This window comes from Saccopteryx bilineata, chromosome 5, assembly GCF_036850765.1.
Source record: "Saccopteryx bilineata isolate mSacBil1 chromosome 5, mSacBil1_pri_phased_curated, whole genome shotgun sequence".
NCBI classification, from domain to species: domain Eukaryota; kingdom Metazoa; phylum Chordata; class Mammalia; order Chiroptera; family Emballonuridae; genus Saccopteryx; species Saccopteryx bilineata.
The window spans coordinates 105679705-105701177 of record NC_089494.1 but is presented as its reverse complement, the minus strand read 5'-3'; the positions used below and the strand labels follow the sequence as shown (position 1 = coordinate 105701177).

At 43.0% G+C, this 21473-nt stretch overlaps 1 protein-coding gene across 7 annotated transcripts in view; it reads left to right on the top strand.

Moving 5' to 3' along the window:
• Positions 1–21473, top strand: part of ACMSD (aminocarboxymuconate semialdehyde decarboxylase) — a 70491-nt gene that overhangs the window by 16743 nt on the left and 32275 nt on the right. For 4 of the 7 annotated variants that reach the window (XM_066280000.1, XM_066279999.1, XM_066280002.1 and 1 more), the window contains exons 2-4: positions 4085–4129; positions 16424–16473; positions 17815–18051. In XM_066280000.1, the coding sequence (XP_066136097.1) occupies positions 4085–4129; positions 16424–16473; positions 17815–18051 (332 nt within the window). Of the gene's footprint in view, positions 1–4084; positions 4130–13583; positions 13681–16423; positions 16474–17814; positions 18052–21473 lie in introns of all 7 variants that reach the window. The other 3 variants (XM_066280001.1, XM_066279996.1, XM_066279997.1) reach the window with 1 other exon arrangement.

Sequence of the window (21473 nt, the reverse complement as noted above, 5' to 3'; positions counted from 1 at the left end):
GAAGAAACAGAAGAGCGGGATCAACATGCCTGGCTTGATGATTAACTAATGATTACAAAAGACTGGGATTTGAGAAAGCTTTGCATTTTTACTTGCTAATAATGATTTTAGTCGGAGTTACAATTAAGATCTGTGAGGGAAAAGAGCAGATTCAGAGGGCACTTGATTAAATCATTTCTAATGAATGAGAACCCATACTCTCTGTTATCACAAATAGGAGGGTGGTGGCTAAGAAACCATGGTGAACCTGACCAGGCAGTGGCACAGCAGATAGAGCATCAGACTAGGATGCAGTGAACCCAGGTTTGAAACCCCAAGGTCGCCAGTTTGAGCATGGGCTCATCCAGCTTGTGCATGGGCTTGCCAGCTTGAGTGCGGGGTTGCTGGCTTGAGCGTGGGATCATACACATGACCCCATGGTCACTGGTTTGAGCCCAAAGGATGCTGGCTTGAAGCCCAAGGTCGCTGGCTTGAGCCCAAGGTCGCTGGCTTGAGCATGGGGTCACTTGCCCTGCTGTGGCCCCCCAGTCAAGGCACATATGAGAAAGCAATCAATGAACAACTAAAAAGACAAAAGATCCACAACGAAGAATTGATGCTTGTCATCTCTCTCCCTTCCTGTCTGTTCCTATCTGTCCCTCTCTGTCTCTGTCAATACAAAAAAAAAGAAAAGAAAAGAAACTATGGTGAAAGTTGTTTCAGGTTGATTGCATGAAATTACTCATAAAAACAATGATGATAATAAGGTTTCAGCCTTTTCCTTCAGCCAGGCTTTATTGACCACCTGTTATGTGCCCAGTAGTAGGGCTTGCAAAGATTCTTCTCATTTTAAGTGGAGTCAAAAAATTCTGGCCTTTAGTAAAAATTTATAAAGAGATGAGAAAAAGTGGGTGTACAGCTGTTCCTATGGAAAAATATATAATACAAGAAGAAGAATAACACAAGAATGAACTGTGTTTTGCATACTCACAAGCATAAACCTACAGTACATAAAGCCCACCCCCGTATATTTACATATTCTTTTATTAGCAATAATAACATTGTACTTGGTCACTTTAAGATTTTAGGAAACAAAGTCCCAGACATAACTTGACTTTTAAATATCCTCTTTGAGGAAATAGATATTTGGTTCCATCACCCAGGAGGTTCATTATTCACCATATGAAAGTGTGAAGTCCCCAAGACATTAAAAATGTCGTTCCAACCTGATTCTTATATACCCAATTCAGAAACATATCTCTTGTATTATCTCCCTTGAATTTTTAAATTTGTTTCTTATTTGTCATGCCCATAGATGCTTATTGGTCCTTATTAGCCAAACATCTTCATACTATAAATGCCTCCTAGTATACACTTTGACCAAAACTACTCCCAAGGTCATAAATTTAAGACCCCAGCCTTGGGGGAAAAGGTAGATCCCAGATTTGGAGCAGAATTAAGTTGACCCAAATAAGTTAGATCTTTGCAAGGGGCCTTGAAGAAACACAAAGTATTTGAATAGTGTGCTTTCCAAGAGTGAGAGAGGACTCCTTCCTCCACAGTACTCTGAAGTGTCTGACCCTAGGGCATGCCTTATTTTACCACCTAAGAATAAATAGGCTGTCCCCACCAAGCCACCCCCCCCGTCATCATTGCCAGCCACCACTACTGTTGCCATCATTGTTACCCCCACTGCCACCAAACTCACTACCACAGCTGTCACCACTACCGGCTCATAACCTCCACCATCGCCACTGTCATCAACACCACCCCTCCCAAAACCACCACCACCACCATCACCATCACCACTGTTGCCCCCACCACATCCATCTCCACCACCGCCCTTCCGACTGTCACCATCATCATCACTGTTAGCCATGATGAAAACCTTCCTATAAACCAGGCCTGGTGCCAATATTTTCTGTGAATTATCTCAGTTCATTCCCATAAAACCCTGTGTCACCACTGCTGCTGTTAGCCTCATTGTACCCGTAGAAACAGTAACTTCGAGAGGTTAAGTTATTCCAATGAAGTTAAGTGTCTTCTAGAAGATAAGATGATTATTTGGAGCTGTAGCTCAAGAACAGAACTTATGCTTAGGTAAAATAAAGCTGTTATAAAATTGACCCAAGTTTTAAGAAGTCTGCTGGGGCTGTCCCTGGTCACAGACACAGAGACACACAAACACCCTTGTGCTGCAAGCCCAGACCTCCCTTCTCAGTCTGGAGGGGAGAGAGGAGCTAGGAGGAGGGATCTGCCAAGACTTGACTTCTTCAAGACAACGCTCTGTCATGACATAAGAACCAACCACTGTTAGCAGGTCTCATCCAACTATAACACATAAGAAGTTGTACTGATCTTTAGCTTTCAGAGTAACTCATCTACCCATCATAGATGACCGGGGCTGCTGAGACGCCCTTCACATTGTTGTTCTGGCTGCCACGCCTTCCCCTCTTACATCACAATTTGAGAGCCATCACTCTGGAGCGTGGAAATACTGGCCGTTGGAACTTCCTCTCCAATCTGACCTCAGACTACCTTTTCAATCTTCCTTCCCTGATACCACCTGACCCAAGTTGTGGGTTCTAACCCACAGAGAATTTGTGCATCACTCGATCACAGCTTATCCCACACACAATCATGGTTTTTCAACTGCTTGGTCACCCCAGCCCCACCCTCTGGAGACTGCACTCCACAGACTGGAGCTGTTCTTCACTCTCGTTTTCTCTGCCCAGTAAGGCTGGTTATGGATGGGGTGCCATGAGAATTTGAGGGATAAATGAATGAAGAGTGAATGAATGAATGAACAAAATGAGATTTAAAAATCTATGGTTACCTGAGTCACATATACATACCTATATTCTTAGAAAGAGACTTTCAAATTTTTTATTCATAACTGCCAAGAAAAAATATATTTTATATTGTGAACCAGTACAAGCATCCATGTATATAATGGAAACAAGAGTTTCATGAAATGAATAATTACACATGGGAGGTATTCTAATAGATTTCATTCCATTCCATTCCATTCTTTTACTATCTTGGCTTAGGTTTTGAAAGAAGCAGACCCTGACATAAAGATTCAAATACAGAATGTGAGGGCGATCTGGCTGCGACATCTGTCACCCCATTGATCGCCAGGGTTGATTCGGCTGGTCTGGCTGGCTAGGCGGGTGTCCCCTTCCTCCCTCACGGCTCCATGTGCGTCCCTCCCGAAGCTGCGTGCTCGGTCGAAGAGAATGACCTTCCCTGATAGAGGAGAGGGACCGTTCTTTGGTCAAGGGCATACGAGTAGCTATGCTCCCCTGCTAGAACCTCCAAACAAGTCTCAAGATTCAAATGCAAGTGGTTTGGAGGTGATCTCAGAAAACAGCGTAGAGTGGAGAAGTGAGACAGGGAAAGCAAGGCAGCCAAAGAGAGCACAGAATGTGTGCCTCACTTCACTCAGACCTTGAACTAGTGTATGCAGAGTATTCTCAGTCATTGGTTGAGGACTGCTGAGGGGAGGTGGGACCCTAATTTCCTGATACTTCTGACCTGCTCCAGGGGCCTGACCAGAGTTGGTTTCAGTGGCAAAAGGCTAGTGTGCACAGAAGTGTTGGAGTGGGAATATGGGAGGAACACCAACACTACCTGCCACACATACTATTTAGTTTGTGTTTTTAGAACATCTGAGTCACTATCCACTAAATTAATTTCATGGATCACAACCCACAGTTTGAAGAGCAATGTTCTCAGATGGTATTTTCTAAAGAGTGGTCCTGACTGTCCATGTACTCTTGGTGGCCTGTGAAATAATTCAGGTGGTACATAAATAAACATTTTTAAACATAAATCCTCATTTTAAAAGTGCAGCCTGCATGAGGATAAAAGGTAAAACTCATTTCTATGATACAGGATTTCTTCCTGAATAAATGCCCTTAAAGAAAGAAAGTAAATTAATTTAAATATAAATATGGAATAAGTGATACAAAAATATGAGAAAAAAATGGAAAGGTGATGCCTGAAAAGATGGAGCTGAGGAGTCTTTGCCCCAGAAATGCCCCTTCGTTGTGGTCCTGTCTGCTTTGCTCTTCCAGTCTAACTGTGCCTCTCCCCCCTGCAGAGATTTGGCTATGGCGGCTGGGTGCAGCTCCAACACCACAGCAAGGTGAGTATCCCCCAAAGTGTAAGCAAGCCTTGGGCCAGGGACATCCTGAGCCCAGACCTTCCTGCTGGCCTCCAGGGAGCTCTCAACACTTCAGCCCTCCTATTGACTTTGTAGCAGGCAGAGGAGCAGCACTGAATATTATTAGAAAGAATGAGGGTAACTTCAAAAGCAGCATTCAGGAAGATAAAATTGGAATTTGAGAAGCCATTAAAAAAACCTTTCCTTTTTTTTTTTTTTTTTTTTTTTTTGCCCTTGAATGAATTGTACCATTTATTGTTCTGCCTTAAGGAAGTGACCTGGCCCTTTCCACAGGTCATTACAGTATATTAAAGCCAATCAAATCAATGGAATAGTTTAGGTTTGAGCACAAGCTAGAGAAATTAAACATTGTACAAAGGGGAGGAGAAGCCACGTTTGGTTGAGTTTGGTAAGAAGAAAAAGTGAGAGCAGGCCTGAGAATGAGCTCGAAGTCTAGGACTGCATAGAGGTCAGGTCTGACTTCATTTTCAGAGGGAATGTATGCCTGCATAGAGTTCAGAGGGAACATTCCGAGGCTTCCAGCTGGAACACAGGGTTATAAGGCAGGCCTGGAAGACTCGTGATCTGGGAAGACACAGTTACCCTGTGCAGGGGTGAAGCAACAGTGTGATAAGGCTAGGACTGCTTCTGCACCAGATGCTGGAGGACAAAGATTTGGGCACTAATATCAGTGAAGGCCTCCTGGAGGAAGTGATGCCCATTCTGAGTCTTGAAGAAGGGGTAAAGGCTTGCCCAAGGAATAAAGGAAACAAGTTTCTAGGAAGAAAAGAGACAGGGAACAAAGCCATGGAAATAGTAAATACTACAGAAGCCCAGAACTACAGAAGCACTTGGCTATGGCTGAGACCAGCAAGTTCAGCTTCACTTGAGAACTTGGAAGAAATACAAATTTGTGGGCCTTAACCTAGACTACCAAAATCAGGAATTCTGAGGATCTGGCTAGCAATCTATGTTTTGACAAGCCTCCATGTGATTCTCACTCAAGTTTGAAAGCCACTGGCTATATTCATTCATTCACTCACTGATTTTTATTAACACCAACTTTATGCCAGCCCCATGAGCCTACCCATGGGAAACATACTGGTGAACAAGGCAGATGTGCTCCCTGCCCTCATTGTACTCACATGGTATGGAGGGACAAACAAACCTGATCACTCTGGAGAATGGAATGAAAAATCATGCCATAATAGAAGATTAATTGGGGCTGGCTGCACGGGCAGCTAGTGAAGACTTGAAAGAAAGGAAGGAAAATGTGGAATAGTTTCCCTAGCTCGGGGAACAGAAGTTGCAAAGCTTACCATATAAGGAAGAACTGTGTTCAGAGAACAGAGAGGAGGGCATTGTGGCTGAGATGTAGTGAAAGGGGGAGGTGATAGGAAATTAGGCTAGTGAGGTAGACAGGAGCCAGATCAGGGAGAGTCATGCTAAGGAGTCTGGTTTTATTTCCAACCCAATGCAGATTCTTTGGAGGGTCGTCATGGCTTAAAAAGACCCCTTAAGCTGCAGAGAATTACTAGAGGCATGCAAGAGTTTGGGGAGCAAAGCAGTGGAAAGAAACTAAGGGAGGTAGGCAGAAGCCTCATCACACGGAGACTTGGAGGTTGGGTTTAAGCCTTTGCATTTGATCCTGAAGGCAGTGGGGAACCATACAGGGTTTTCAACAGCAGGATCTCTGGGGCCACTCAGTCTCACCTTCCTCACAGAGTGTGTACACTAGGTGCCGATTTAGACACTGAGCTGCACTTGTCATAAACAGCGCTGGTTTGAAGCCTGGGAGCTAGTGACCTGAGCTGGCCCCAAGTTTCCCCAAGGAACAGAACAATTTGTGTGGAGCTGATTACTAAGTAACCTTACTAAGGCTACTAGAAAGTTCCAAATGCAGGGATGAGCAGCCTGTGATTTCTTTTTCTTTTCTGGTTTAATTTTTTCCACTCCAAATCCCAGGCTGCAGTCTATGACCTGCAATCCATAATGAGTCATAATAACAAGTCAGTGGGTTAGGTAGGGCAGCTTTAACCTCGATGATGGATTTGAATGGCCTTCATTCTTTCATTTCATTTTGGTTTCATGTCAAGAGATAACATAAACTTAACAGCAAAAAAAAAAAAAAAGGAAAATATTTTCAGTAACATCTACTACCTGCATATTTCCAGCAACATTGGTGTAGTAGTAGTCCAACAGAACAAAACAGTGACACTCTCCTTCCTTCTCTCTCAAAAACACAACAAAGTAAAACAAAACAGAACCAAGTCTATTTTTCTTAATTCCAGTGACCAGGGATGACAGACACTGGAAAACAACATGCAAATGTACATAAATATTCAAATTAGGCCAACAGCAATGTGAAAATCTAGTATTTGGGGATTGAAATTTCTTTTTATTCTTCTACATTCTTTTGGTGAACAAATATTTTCTATCCCTTTGTCTGATTTATCTCAGAGATTCCTGTTCTCTGAAAAGTCTCTCTGAAACATTTTCCTGGTCTACCTTATTTGTTTCTTTTATTAAACTTTAGGGTTTTTTTTAATGCTTTTGGAATGAATGGAGGGGTATTTGTTTCCACGTTAAGGGCTTGTTCGGAATTGAAAATACCATTTGCCTTTGGTTGAATATAAAAGTATAAGTAGCAGCACAGTTTCTACAGCCTCTCTCAGGAGCTACACGGAGCAGGGATAGGATGAGCCCCGATGGCAAGGACGCTGAGCAGTGTTTCACAGGAAGACCAGGACTTAGTGGGGCAGCAGCATCTGCAACACCCACTGAGTGTTTCTCAGGCCTTTGGGACCACACACACACACACACACACACACACATACACACACTCACACACACACACACACTCACACACACACTCACACTCACACACTCACTCACACACTCACACTCACACACACACTCACACTCACACTCACACACTCACACACACTCACACACACACACACTCACACTCACACTCACACACTCACTCACACACTCAAGGGGTCACTGGCTCGGCTGGAGCCCTTCAGTTAAGACAAGTGTGAGAAGCACACAATGAACAACTAAGGTGCTGCAACTATGAATTGCTGCTTCTCATCTCTCTCCCTTCCTGTCTGTCCATTTCTCTCTCTCTCTCTCTAAAATAAAAATATATATACATTTTTAATGATACATGCAGTACTAGACATTTGAAATACCAGCCATATTGGAATGTAGTTGCAGATAGTATTAGAACTAGAGGTTAAGACGCAGAAGTGTCACAGGTTAGGTTCTCTGGGAATCAGGCCCTGAGACAGAGATGAGCATACAGGAGGTTTATCAGCAAATGCTTAGAATGGACAAGGTGGAAGAGAAGAAAAGGAAGCAAGATGGAGCCTAGGGCAAGGTTGAGCTGTGATGTAGTCTTAATAGAGGCCTCAGCTGACCCTAGGAGGATCTTGAAAGCCAGCCTTCAGAGTTCTCTCAAGTTGGGGTGGGGTAAGAGGTACAATGTAGAAGGGCCTCCATGTCAACCACTCATTGGAAGTGAAGAAGGGCTTTGAGGGCAGTGGCTTTCCCCAAGGGAGGCAATCCTCTTATCTCCCCATAAACCCTGATACCCAAGGCTGTCTGATGGCAATATTCCCACAAACTGGGAGAATACTTCCTTCACTTCTGAAGGGAAATCTAGTGACACATCACACCATCTTGAGAAGTACCTTAGATAGCACTTACTCTAATCTCTTATTTTACAGAGTTTGAGGTTCTGGGAGGGTAAGTGATTAACACATAGGAGCCAGGTCCCCTGACCCTGGCAGTATCATGATATCCCCTACACCATGCAATTCTAGCCTAAAATATGTTAGTGGTGTATTTGAAATGGGTTATTTAGGTGATAACAATTGCTTGAGGAATTATTTAATGAAAAAATAGAAACTTGATTTCCTTTTGAGAGATTAGGAGAAAAACAGAATTTGTTTCTGAGTTTAAAAAATTAAAGCAGCTTGCTTTAATTAATTGGTTATTAGTTTGGTTTAAGATGGTTGATATTAAGGTCAACATTAAAAACAGAACCTAAAAGATTCCCCTCAGTTCTCCCTTAGCAGCAAGTGCTGACCTCTGAGGCACATTTATAGCCCAGCAGGGATCCTGGGTTCCTGAATGTAAAGTGAGAGGGATCAGAAATTGATTCTCTGCAATGGCTATCAGGTCTCTAAATTCTGGCTAAAAGAACAATGAAAATTGGGAACCTATTATACAGGCACAGCTGCTCTTTGGTAATTTTCACTCAGAAGGAGTTTTCCTGACAGTTACTGTCAGTAATTTGTCTTTACCAGGGATCCAGCATGAAGGATATGGAAAGAGAATTAAAGTAAGTCTGATTTTTCTGCAACGTAATGAGAGAAATCCCCCTAAAAGATCAAACTCTTTAGGAAATTATAGTAACTAACCTATGCCTACTAGATAAACACCAATTACCAAATATCAGCCTATTAAAGTAGAAGATGGCTTCATAGGCCTTGCCTAGGTAGCTCAGTTGATTAGAGTGTTGTCTGATATGCCAAGGTTGAAGGTTCAATACCCAGTCAAGGTACACACAAGAATCAACCAATGAATTTCATAAATAAGTGTAACAACAAATTGATGTTTACCTCTTTCTCTCTCTCTCTCAAATCAATCAATAAAACATTTTTAAATGGCTTCATAAACCTGGATTCTTGTCCTAGCTCTATAACAACCAAGTGTATGACCTCGGACAAGTCACTCTACCTCATGAACTCATTGGTCATTTCAGAAGTTGAACTAAGTGAGCTATTTCTGCTTTAAATTACTCTGCTTTGCCTTAAATCCAATCTCACTCATGCACTTCCCAGAGAAGCCCGATTTCCTCCTTTATCCATAGTTTCAGCACCTGCCATTAACCACAGTCTGAAAATAAGTAGAAAAGTCGAGAATAAACAATTTGTGAGTTTAAAATTGTGTGACATTCTGTGTAGCATGAAGCCATCTCAAGCAGTTTCAGCCCATTCCACCCCGGACATGACTCATCCCTCAGTCCCGCGTCTCCACGCTCCAGGCTGCGCGTGCCCCTCCCGTTAGTCTCTGAGTAGCCCACTGAGTTATCAGACTGACCATCTCACTGTCGCAGTGCTTGTGTTCAAGTCATCTTGTTTTACTTAATAATAGCCCAAAGCACAAGAACAGTGATGTTAAAAATTTGGATATGCTACAAAGTGCTCCTTTTAAATGAAAAAGTGATAGTTCTCAATTTAATAAGGAAAGAAAAAACAATCAGATGCTGAGGTTGCTGATCTATGATAAGAATGAATCTTCTATCTGTAAAATAGTGGGAGGGGGAAGAAATCGGTGCTAGTTTTGCTGTCACACCTCAAACTGCAAAAGTTATGAACACAGCACATAATAAATGCTTAGTTAAATGAAAAAGGTATTAAATTTATGAGTGGGAGATATAAAACAGAGAGAGACTACATTCACATAACTTTCATTACAGTATCTTATTATAATCATTCTCTTTTATTATGCTATTGTTGTTACTCTCTTGCTGTGTCTAATTTATAAATTAAACTTTATCCTGGGTATGTTTATATGTATAGGAAAAAACACAGTATACATAGGGTTTTGTACAATCCTTCATCTCAGGATCTTGGAGGTCTTGAAATGTATCTCCCATGGATAAGAAGGAATTACAGTGTATAGTAAAATCTGACCATAATTGATTTAGCATTGTGTTAAGTTCTTTACAAGCATTCTGCTTTTGAATCTTCTGAATCATTCAGTGTTCTTAGTTACAAACAACCAAGTTCACTTCAGCTAGTTAAATTAGAAATGCAGCTCACAGACTTCCTAGGAGGGTCAGAGACCAAGCTCAGAGACAGTGCTGACATGCACAGCACCCAGTCACACCCGGTGGGCTGCTCTGGCAGGGCCACGAGGGCTGCCATTCCTGCTCACAGAGCTTATGCTCACACTGATGCTGCAGAGATGGAAGAGCAAAGCATTGCTGTTTCTGCTCCAGACATGTCCGACACCTCAACCACACTCTGACCAAAAGCTAGATTCTGCACAGTCCCTGCTTCCTCAAAGTGCTCATTTCCAGATCAGAGTCACATGGGGGGGCCTCCAACAGAGCCTAAAGCCCGTGCCAGTGCTCTCCCTATAAGGGAGGCTGGAAAAGTGAGCTCTGGATTCTCCCTCAGGGAGGGGGAATCAAAGTGTGAAAATTTCTTCTAGTATATGAATTGTTTCAAGAATGTTGGGTGGCCATAAACATAACAAATATAATGGCCCATATTTTACAAATAGAAAATGTGAGGCTTAAACTCAGAAGGCCCATAATTTAGCCAGTTATACTGCTGGTAAGTAATTTAATGAGATTTAAACCCAGGCCCATCAGAATGCAAAGATCATGCTCTTCAGCTATTATTCTGGGTATTTTATGGTGATTATGCTCCTATTAAGGAGCAAAAAATAAATAAAATCTTTAATTTGCCAAATGAAAATTTGTTTCCCAACTTTTCTTTCACCATCATCAACCCCTCTCCACCCCTTCTTCACCAAATGGAAGGATGTGTTCATATACTGCAGTCAGTATCATTCAGGACTCCCTGTTGCAAACAACAGAAACCAACAATTAATTTAAGCACAAAAGAATTTGTTGCAAACATTGTAAGACCCTCAAGAATCACAAAATGGGCCCTGGCCAGTTGGCTCAGCGGTAGAGCGTCGGCCTGGCGTGCGGGGGACCCGGGTTCGATTCCCGGCTAGGGCACATAGGAGAAGCACCCATTTGCTTCTCCACCCCTCCCTTCCTCTCTGTCTCTCTCTTCCCCTCCCGCAGCCAAGGCTCCATTGGAGCAAAGATGGCCCGGGCGCTGGGGATGGCTCCTTGGCCTCTGCCCCGGGCGCTAGAGTGGCTCTGGTCGCGGCAGAGCATTGTCCCCTGGTGGGCAGAGCGTCGCCCCTGGTGGGCGTGCCAGGTGGATCCCGGTCGGGCGCATGCGGGAGTCTGTCTGACTGTCTCTCTCCGTTTCCAGCTTCAGAAAAAATACAAAAAAAAAAAAAAAAAAAAAAAAGAATCCCAAAATGCTGAACCATACTCACAAAATATGTGAGCAACTGAAGCCACAGCAAGGCTACAGCACAGGAACAGCCTGGCTAAGAGCTGCTGCCACCGCGCTGGACACTGCCACCAGGACTCTTGCCACAGGACGCAGCACATGGCCACTGCTGCAATCTCTGGCAGAGGAAGTTCACTTTTTTGTAACATTTGCTCCTGGTTAAAAACCAAGCACTGTCTGGCCAAGCTAGGGGCAAGGAAAGCAAGTATTTGGGATTTGGGGCTTTATAAGAGGAAGGCTGGGCCCTGCCTCCCGTAAGACTCTCATAGGAGACTCCCCAACCCAGGAAAGGTGTCCAGATTCTGGCAGGGTCAGCAAAAGATAAGCACTGAGCAAATCAGTCCTGATGTCCTGATGCCAGAGACTTGGTTCTGCTTGAGTATAGACACCTATCGTGGTTACACAATTCACTTGCTCACTTGCTCACTGATATTTCCCCCAGTCCCTGAGAAATGAAAACGTAGATCTAAGGTCTTCCTCGTGCAAGCCAGATGTGAACGGGCTGCCATACCAGAAGGTGAAAAGTGGTTGGCTTTCTCCAAGTAGAAATAAAGGAAGGCTTTGTCCATGGGCTAGAAGGATGGAGAAGGAAAGCTATGGCCAGGCCTGCTTGCAACTCATAATCAAGCCAAGGGGAAGAGGAGAGGGACAGAAGACTCCACCAAACAGAGCTCCAGGTCTTTGATTACCATTTACCCACCTGGCCATCATGTAGGATCCAAGGGCAATTTTGAGGTCTGAAAGCACCACTAGAGGTGGTGTGCCCTCAAAGAAGGGGAACACCAGGAGGTAGCCTAGTCTCTAATTAGCCATATGTCATTAATAACTAGTACTTAGAATAACTAACACTTAACATGTGTCAGATACTCAACTAAGTGTTTTATAGGGATTATCCCATTTCATGCTCACAAGATCCCTTGAAGTTAAGTTATATTATTATCCCTATTTTAAAGATGAGCCAATTGGGGCTCAGAGATGTTGATTAGCTTGCTCAAGGCTGTATAGTAAATAGCAAAATGGAGACATGAAAACCTGAGCAGTCTGATTTCAGGGACCTTGATCAGAAATTTTCCTTTTTCTTTAGGGATCACAAATTGGAGGCCTGATTTAGAAGCCACTGCCATGTTTTTGTAGTTATTTACTTTGGCTCCCTGCACTGAGTGTTAAAAGATAGTGTACACAGGCAGGCATGATGCCTGGTGGGAGTCAGCAGATAAGCCCCAAATTTGTACAGACTGCTAGACTGATTCACTTCATTGCCCACCTCCTCCTGCAGGTGTTGCCCACCAGTGGGCCCTGCTCTGTAAAATAAACCATTTATTCTCACTACCCATTTGTTGCTTCTTTAGAAAACAAGAGGGCTGGACTAGATGGTTTATCTCAGAGGTCCTTTTCAATCCTAAAATGTTATGAGCTAGTTTTCCAGAAACTGGGGCCTTCCTCTTGGGGTTTTAGTCAGTGGTTCAGATAGACAAGGTGACCAACCATCTTCAGTCATGAAGCCCCAAAAGGCCATGACCATGACCTTGTTCCTCTCTGTGTCCAAATGCTGATAATCACAGAGCACACTTTTTTCTCTTTCTTTCTTTCTTTCTTTCTTTCTTTCTTTCTTTCTTTCTTTCTTTCTTTTTTTCCTTCCTTCCTTCCTTCCTTCCTTCCTTCCTTCCTTCCTTCCTTCCTTCCTTTCTTTCTTCTTTCCTTCCTTCCTTCCTTCCTTTCTTTTATTATTATTTTTTTTTATTTTTCTGAAGTGAGAAGCAAGGAGGCAGAGAGATAGACTCTCACATGTGCCCGACTGGTATCCACCCAGCATGCCCACTACGAGGAGATGCTCTGCCCAGCTGGGGCATTGCTCCATTACAACTGGAGCCATTCTAGCACCTGAGTCGGAGGCCATGGAGCCATCCTCAGCACCCAGGCCAACTTTGCTCCAATGGAGCATTGGCTGTGGGAGGGGAAGAGAGAGAGAGAGAGAGAGAGAGAGAGAGAGAGAGGAGAGGGGGAAGGGTGGCGAAGCAGATGGGTGCTTCTCCTGTGTAGCCTGGCCGGGAATCAAACCAGAGACATCCACATGCTGGGCCAATGCTCTACCACACTGAGCCAACCAGCCAGAGCCAGAGCACACTTCTACACTTCTTTAACTCCAGGCCAATATAAGGCATGAGGATAAAAAGCTGAGTTCTGTTAAATGAACAGATTTCAACTTCTTAGAGGATTAAATAAAATTTTAGGGGAGAACCACATTTCAAAGCATACAAGACAGGATTAATCTAAGTAAATTTAGGTTAACTTCTGCTGATGTGCATTTTTTACCCTAGGGACAAGCAAAGATGCTGAAAGATGGGAAGGTGTTCAGGGTGGTCCAGGAGAACTGCTGGGATCCAGAAGTTCGTATTAGAGAAATGGACCAAACAGGTACTTACCATGAGAAATGTTACCAATGAGTACATTAGTATAAAAGCCACGTCTCTCCCTAAGGTCTGCTGACTACAGAATTTATGTGATGGTAACTTTCAGCCGCCTTTTCTCCACTGGGCCAGACTCTCCAGTTTGCTGGGAGAGGGATGGAACCTTCTGCTGTAAAGTTTTTAGTGTGGATTAAAATGTTTTAAAATTAGGTACACCCTGTTTTAAAATAGAATGCTATATCATAAAAAATATAAAAGTTGCATTTTATTATTTTAAAGTTGTTTAAATTCAAGTGTGTAGTATTTACTTATAGAGTCAATTAAGACAGTAAAAATTAGAACCCACAGAGTAAGGATGCCAATTTCCTGCTTAATCTGATTTAGGATCCAGTTTCTGTCCATGGTTTGTCTGGGTGCACAGTTCACAGAAAGTCCCCATGGACATATAAGGGGTTGAAATGAGCGATGCTGAAAAGAAAGTTAACTGTGTGATCTCAGAATAGTCTACAATGAAACTAATTCAGTAATGTGAAAGAGACGGGAAATTCTTGTTTCAAAGCTGAATCACTCATGATTTCTAAGAACTGCTTTGCATTATATTTAAAAAGCAAACAAGTCTCCACAATTTAAAAGAATTTTAAAGACTATCTAAAATATGGTATGATGGCCATGTTATGCCTTCACTTGTTACTGCCTGGCCAATTGTTGCCCAAGGACCATGCTCCAGTAGGTGCACTGAGCCTTCTGGACATGCCTGGGCTGTGCTCCTGGGAGACTCGCCACTGTGATGGGGACTCACCAGTACAATACTCTCAGGACTCAATTTTTACACCAGTGGTCTAGATTCAAACCCACAAATGAAAGAGCAGCTTAGAACTACCACCACCTTCTTAATCAAAGATAAATGTATTAGAAGTTAAAATGTACACACTTTATTCCAAAGTGTGCATAAAATGAGTTAGCCTGTCAGCCCCAAATGAGGTGGTCATCTCTGGCATGTTAGAATTTGGTCCAGGATAATTTTGGCCAGGAATTGCTTTACAGTGTTTTTTGTTTGTTTGTTTTAAGTATATTACCTGACTAGTGGTGCACAGTGGATAGAACATTGACCTGAAACACTGAAGTCGCTGGTTTGAAACCCTGAGGTTGCCCAGCTTGAGCAGGGGCTCAACTTGAGCATGAGATTGCTGGCTTGAGCAGGGAATTGTCCACACAACCCCAAAGATCACCAGATGGAGCCCAAAGGTCATTGGCATGAAAAGCCCAGGGTCACTGTCTTGAGGTCAAAGTTCGCTGGCTTGAGCAAGGGGACGCTGGATGAGCTTGAGCCTGAAGTCTGATCTCCAGTCAAGGCAGTTAAGGCACATATGGGAAGCAATCAATGCACAACTAGAGTAAAAGTTGAAGCTTCTCACTCTCTCTCCCTCCCCTCTTTCTTCCATCTTCCTGTCTTCCTCTCTCTCTCAAAAAAATAATAATATTGATAATTAAAAGTATATTTAAATAGCATTCAAACTGAACTTTCCAGAAAGCCTGAAGCACCTCTGCAGACCATTGCACAGAACATAGTGTACATAACTCTATTCCAGCAGTATGTCGGGGCGGGAGGGGAGCTAGAGAGAGAACAAGCCAGTAGGACACCAGCTAAGAGGCTTCTGCAGGGGTCCATATAGGAGATGCTGGTGGTTTGAATTAGTAGTGGCAGGGGATGGGGATACATGTGCAGATGAGAGAACCTGGAGTAGAGCTAACAGGTCTCGCTGGTGGATCAGACATGGGTGTGCGGGAAAGAGGAGCCACCTTCAGCCTGGCAGCCTCTATCAGCCTGGAGCTGGATACCCCAGCTCCAACAGTTTGAAGACAAGAGAGTCTAGGCATCCTGGATGCTGAGTTCTGGAGCCAAATCCAGGGTCCTGTTCTGAACATTCCAGACAGTGGGACCCAGACCTGCTTAGGAACTGAATTAAAAGGGTGGGCAACGTGGCCAAGAAATACACTCTGTCATGCATGACCTAAAATGAAAAACCCTGAAAGAAATTCGTGGGGAAATTTTTTACCTAAATAGAATGTCATAAAAAGGAGGACAGAAATAACCCTTGATGAATGGGGTCAATTAGTGGGGTTTTTTGTATTTTTGTTTGTTTTTATTTAGAGAGAGAGATTGAAAGGGCGAGGGATGAGAAGCATCAACTTGTAGTTGTGGCACTTCAGTTGTTCATTGATTGCTTTCTCACATGTGCCTTGACCAAGGGGCTCCAGCTGAGCCAGTGACCCCTTGCTCAAGCCAGAGACCTTGGGCTATAGCCTGCAACCTGGGGCTTCAAGCCAGCGACCACAGGATCAGGTCAATAATCCCACAATCAAGCCGGCAACCCCACGTTCAGGCTGGTGAACCTGAAATGAAGCCAGATGAGCCCACACTCAAGCCAGGGACCTCAAGGTTTCGAACCTAGGACCTCAGCAGCCCAGGTAGATACTTTATCCACTGCACCACCAGGGGACAGGAAATTAGTTATTAAATGATTTCATTTTTGTCCAACCTTTACTCCTCCTCCTAGAGCCCAAGACTGAGGAATGAGGGAGTCCTGGGACAGAGAGCCTGAGAGAAGGTGGACAGGGGGAGCAGCCAGGGAGAGGAGAGTAGGAAGGTGGGGTGGAGAATCACTAGGCTCCTTTGCCCTAGGAAATACAAAAGAAGTGTTTGGGCTATTCTTCTCATCAGCTTTGCCTTTTTTTGTGTCTGTGTCTAGGAGTGACTGTGCAAGCCCTTTCCACAGTTCCTGTCATGTTTAGCTACTGGGTGAGTGTGAAATTTCAAACCATCTCCTTGGTCTGCAGATGATTCGAGTCTTGACATTGGCCCACCTCCTCTCCTGCCATTTAGAGATCAGTGGGTCCCTCACCTTCTCACATTGCAGTGTGCTCTCTCAGGCCTGTCTTCTTAGTCTTGTCCTTGCTCCAGACCCACATGGTCCAGTACAGTAGGCAGTAGTTGCAATTTGCTACGTGACTCGCACTATATTTCCAGTGGACAGTGCAGTTCTAGACCCAACTTTAATTTTCATCAGAACTTACCTGTCTGATGACTCATTCATTTCTGCAATGCCTTACTCAATTACAAGCCAATTTACTCTGAGATGACAATGATTTTGAGGTGGGAACGATAATAATGGCCTAATATGTTGCCACTCCCAGGAAAATGTACAATTCAAAGTGGGATTCCTGGAGTTGGATGCTTTTCCACAAGTGACTAAATCTCGAGTGCAAAAAGTTTCAGGCATGACTGCAAACCTGTGCAAGGATCTTTGTACATAGCTGGGGGTGCACTGCACATGTGCTCAAACAAGTAAATATTCATTTGTGTTATGATTTAAGGAGCAATGGAAATACCACCTGCTCATACACAGTTTCCCCTTCTGTGCTCATAATTGCAGTACTAGTCTTTATCAGTTCCTGTGATTAGATTCATGACTTAAAAATGCCCCTAAGATCACAATATGTCTGAATTTATCAGACTGGGTATCATTCTGGCTCGACAACTGGGATTGCAGAACACCAGATTTCCTGGCAGGGAAGTGAGATGTTGTTGAAAGGAAAGAAAACAATGAAGAAGAGTTGGGGAAATGGAAAGCAGCCTTCATCTGCAACTGCCTTTTGCTGGGGTGACTGTGATGTCACTGCCAACAGGAAGGACAGGGAGAAGGATAAACGGAGGGGAGAGACGTAGCACATCCTGACATCTCAAGCAGGTGCCCTGGTGGCCTCAGGTACTGGCCAGACAGGCCCAGCCTCCTGTGTGGGGGAGGGAGTTCCTGTGTGCAACCCCGCAGGCTCCTGTCCGCAGAGGGTGGAGCGGCCCATCCTCACTCCATCCACAGTGTAGGATGCCAGGCTCAGTAACTGTGCCCATACCTTCGGATCACAGCCTCAGTATTTATAATTATCAACAGTTTCCTTTGCATTTGCGATAACTGGCTTCTGGGTCTTCCCCAGTAGTACCTTTCTCGATCTGTGCCTCAGGTTTCCAAGGGGGAAAGCCACTAATAATGACAAGTGATTTATTCTAGGGGAGGCGTTCAGAGTAAATATCTAAAGAAGTAACTCTTGAATGATGTGGTTTTCCCTTACCTGTCTCCACCAGGCCAAACCTCAGGACACCTTAGACCTGTGCCAGTTTTTAAATAACGACTTAGCTGCCACAGTAGCGAGGCACCCCAGGAGGTTCGTGGGTCTGGGGACACTGCCCATGCAGGCCCCTGAGCTGGCCATCAAGGAGATGGAGCGCTGTGTGAAGGAACTGGGCTTCCCGGGGTTCCAGATCGGCTCCCACATCAATGAGTGGGACCTGAACACGCAGGAACTCTTCCCGGTCTACGCAGTGAGTGTGCGGCACTGCCGGGGAACACGCGGCGGGTGGGCACTGCGCTGGGTGCCGGGCGCCGGGAGGAGGGTAAAGGCGCCACTGCACCGGACGGAGAGACGGATGCCTGCTGACACGCTAAGATGTAGGAGGAAGTGTAGAAAGAGCTCCCCGAAGGAGTGGGCCATCCTGCTAGAAGAGGGACTTGTGGAAATGCTTCTTAGGCCAGTCCTGAGTTAGTTCAGTGAAATCTCTTTGCTTTCTATTCCCCGTGCTCTCCTTTTCATCTTTCATTTGGAAGCCAAAATGTTACCCTTATCACAGCCACTGTGCAAAAGAACCATGTTAAGAACATGCAAAAAAAAAAAGGTCTTATTTTTGCTTTGGGAAAAAAATACTTATTTTTCAAAATTATGAAATAATTTTGAAGAAATTTTGGGAAATACAGGAAAGTGTAAAAAGGAAAACATATTCCATAATCCAAAGTAACCAGTAACTCCACCACTCAAAGATAAATAACCAGTGCTGTAGTATATTTTATTTGTTTTTTCTTTGCAAATATCTTTTATTTGCATATATTTATATTCTATTACACATGAGATTTCGTGTCCTAATAGAGAATTTCCATCCTAAATGAAAAATCTTTTAATGCATGATTTTTAAATACCTGCATAATATTCTAATATATGCGTTTTGATTTATTTAATTATTCCTCAATTAAGATACTTTTTAAGCCATATATTTTGAAAATATATAATAAAAATACATAACAAAAATAATGCCATCAAAATGTTAACATTTGATGAAACTAGACAGTGAGTTTATAGATGTTTATTGTATCATTGTACTATTGTTAAATTTTCAGTATTTAAAATATTTCTTAGTTAAATATATTCTCAAGAAGTCAGTGCCATATATTTCTGAAGCATCCAACTAAAGTGTTCACAGTTCCATGGTCCTCTTCACCAGTCTTCCTTACTTCCTATTCTTTCTGCAACTAAGCCTGTTTTCTTTAGTACCAGGATTCAAGATGCATAATTCTGTATTTAACTGCATTTTTAAATTTTCACTTCCCTCCTAGAATCATGATAGTATTGTTTTCTATTTTCACTATAAATGCAAAATCTTCCATAATAAATTAACCAGATGCTGGTGGACCCTCCAAGCACTATAATCACTGATCATTTATTCCTTTATTAGCTTTTGAACTCTGACTACATGGGGAAAACTTCCCATATTTGTATCTATGGACACTGCCCACAAGTACGAGGGATGCTTGTTAAATTGCCTCCTAATGACCTGTAAGATTTAATGTTCCTCTAAATATTGAACTCCCTGAAGTTTATTGGCCACAGTGGTAGAGCTGATGCAGTGAATGTCTTCTAGAAACTTTAATAAGCTTTGAAAGAGGATTTATTTACAAATTCATCCAAGTTGTTTCAGCACAGCTTGAGAAAACCTTCAGTTGCAAGACATTTTATTATCCATTGGAATTGATTTATGAGTTACCAATGGGCTCAGAAAGCAACAGTAGCCAGTTGGGGTCCAAATGGATAGTATTTTTATTTGGGTGACTAGCTGGACACATCCATCATTCTAACCAAGCTGGTGGGGGGCTGGCAGTCTCTGAAGAGACTCAGGAGAGCATCCTAGCCCAGTTGACTTGTGATGTTGTAGGTTGACAGCACATTTGTTTGGTCAGCAAGACTTGCCAGCCTCACTACTTTGCAACTTGAGCTAATAACATGGGCTGACACAAATAGGAAGCATTTCCATGAACCAAGGTAGCTTTGTCTTTTCAAAGTCAGCCTGGAGCTCCAGAGCATCTAATTGTCCCCCTTAGTTCCTAGACCTCCCTTCCTAGTAAGTGAACAATACACATTCAGGTCAGTTTTCAGGCACAAAAAATGACTTTGTTCCAAGTATGAGGTAGACAAAATGGTAGTGGCAAACCATCTGCCTCTATCATTTCTCAGTCATAAGGCCTGATAAAGTAGTTCATCTCTATCTGCCTTAGCTCTCTTCTCTGTAAGATAGAAGTAATAATATAAGTGTTCATTGCATAAAAAATTAAACTAGTTAATAATTATAAAATTCTTATAATAGCTTTGGCATATGGTAAGTTCTCAGTTAATGTGAGTTACAGTTTGTAGAATATAAGTGACTTCTGTTTGTGTTCTCTACAATATTTCACACACAAAAGGTGACCAAAAGTATTTGTTAATTGGAATTGAATAGAAATGAACCACTATGGACCATAGAATCAACTTTTGTACTAATGAAAAATCTAATCCCACTGAAATATCATGATCATGTGTGTTTATCAAGCCCAAAGTATCCCAAGAAGCTAATTTCTTTCCAGCCTGCATCCATTTTCATATTATAACAAAAGGTTGATCATATTACCCCATGTATAAGACGCACCTTTTTCCAAAAAACTTGGGGTCTAAAAACTGGGTGCGTCTTATACTTGTGGTTGTAGTTTTTTAACTTTCATTTTCCGCTTTTTCACACTTGTTGTCTTTGCGCTCATTGTTTCGCACTTATTACTGGTATAATGGTAGGTTACGTTTTGCCATGTTCTGCCCAGAAATGGCTCAGGAAAGATTTTCATACAGTACTGAATTCTAGTTAAAAGTGATCCAGTTTGCAAAAGTGAATGAAAATCGTGCTGCTGAACGTAAGTTTGGTCCTCCTCCAACTGAGAAATCATACCAAGACTGCCTAAGAAACCTTACTGAAAACGCCACAGCTAAAGAAGGCCATGAGAGGCAAGTCAGCAAAATGACCTGATTTAGAGAGGGAATTGAAGATGTGGATTGAAGGGCAAAGGGCAACTGGAATTCCTGTGTCCACACAGATGGTTCAGCACGAGGCAAGAATAATTTCTGATGAAAAAGAAGTTACTGATTTCAAAGGAGGACACAACTGGTGCTTCAGGTTCAAGAAACAGAATGAAATAAGCATGCAAACATGCACCAGACTTGCCCAAAAGATGCCTGAAAGCTATGAGCAGAAGATCCTTAAATTTCATTGTTTTGTCATTCAATGTAGGAAGACACATCAGTTTGAGTTGAGACAGATTGCAAATATGGACAAAGTCCCCCTTCAATTTGATGTCCCAAGTAACAGAACTGTTGATAAGAGGGAGGTGAAAACTGTAACTGTGAAGACAAGTGGACGTGAAAAGAGCCATTATACAGTTGTTCTAGCTTGTTGTGTCCTCAGAACCAAGCTGCCTCCTATGCTGATTTTCAAATGCAAAACAATGCCAAAAGAAGACATTCCTCAAGGAGTGATTGTCCACGTTCATGACAAGGGTTGGATGGATCAGGATGGGATGAAGATCTGGTCTGAGAAAGTTTGAAGAAGGAGACCAGGTGGGCTCTTACACAAACCTGCCCTATTGGTGCTTGATCAGTTCAGGGCACACATAACAA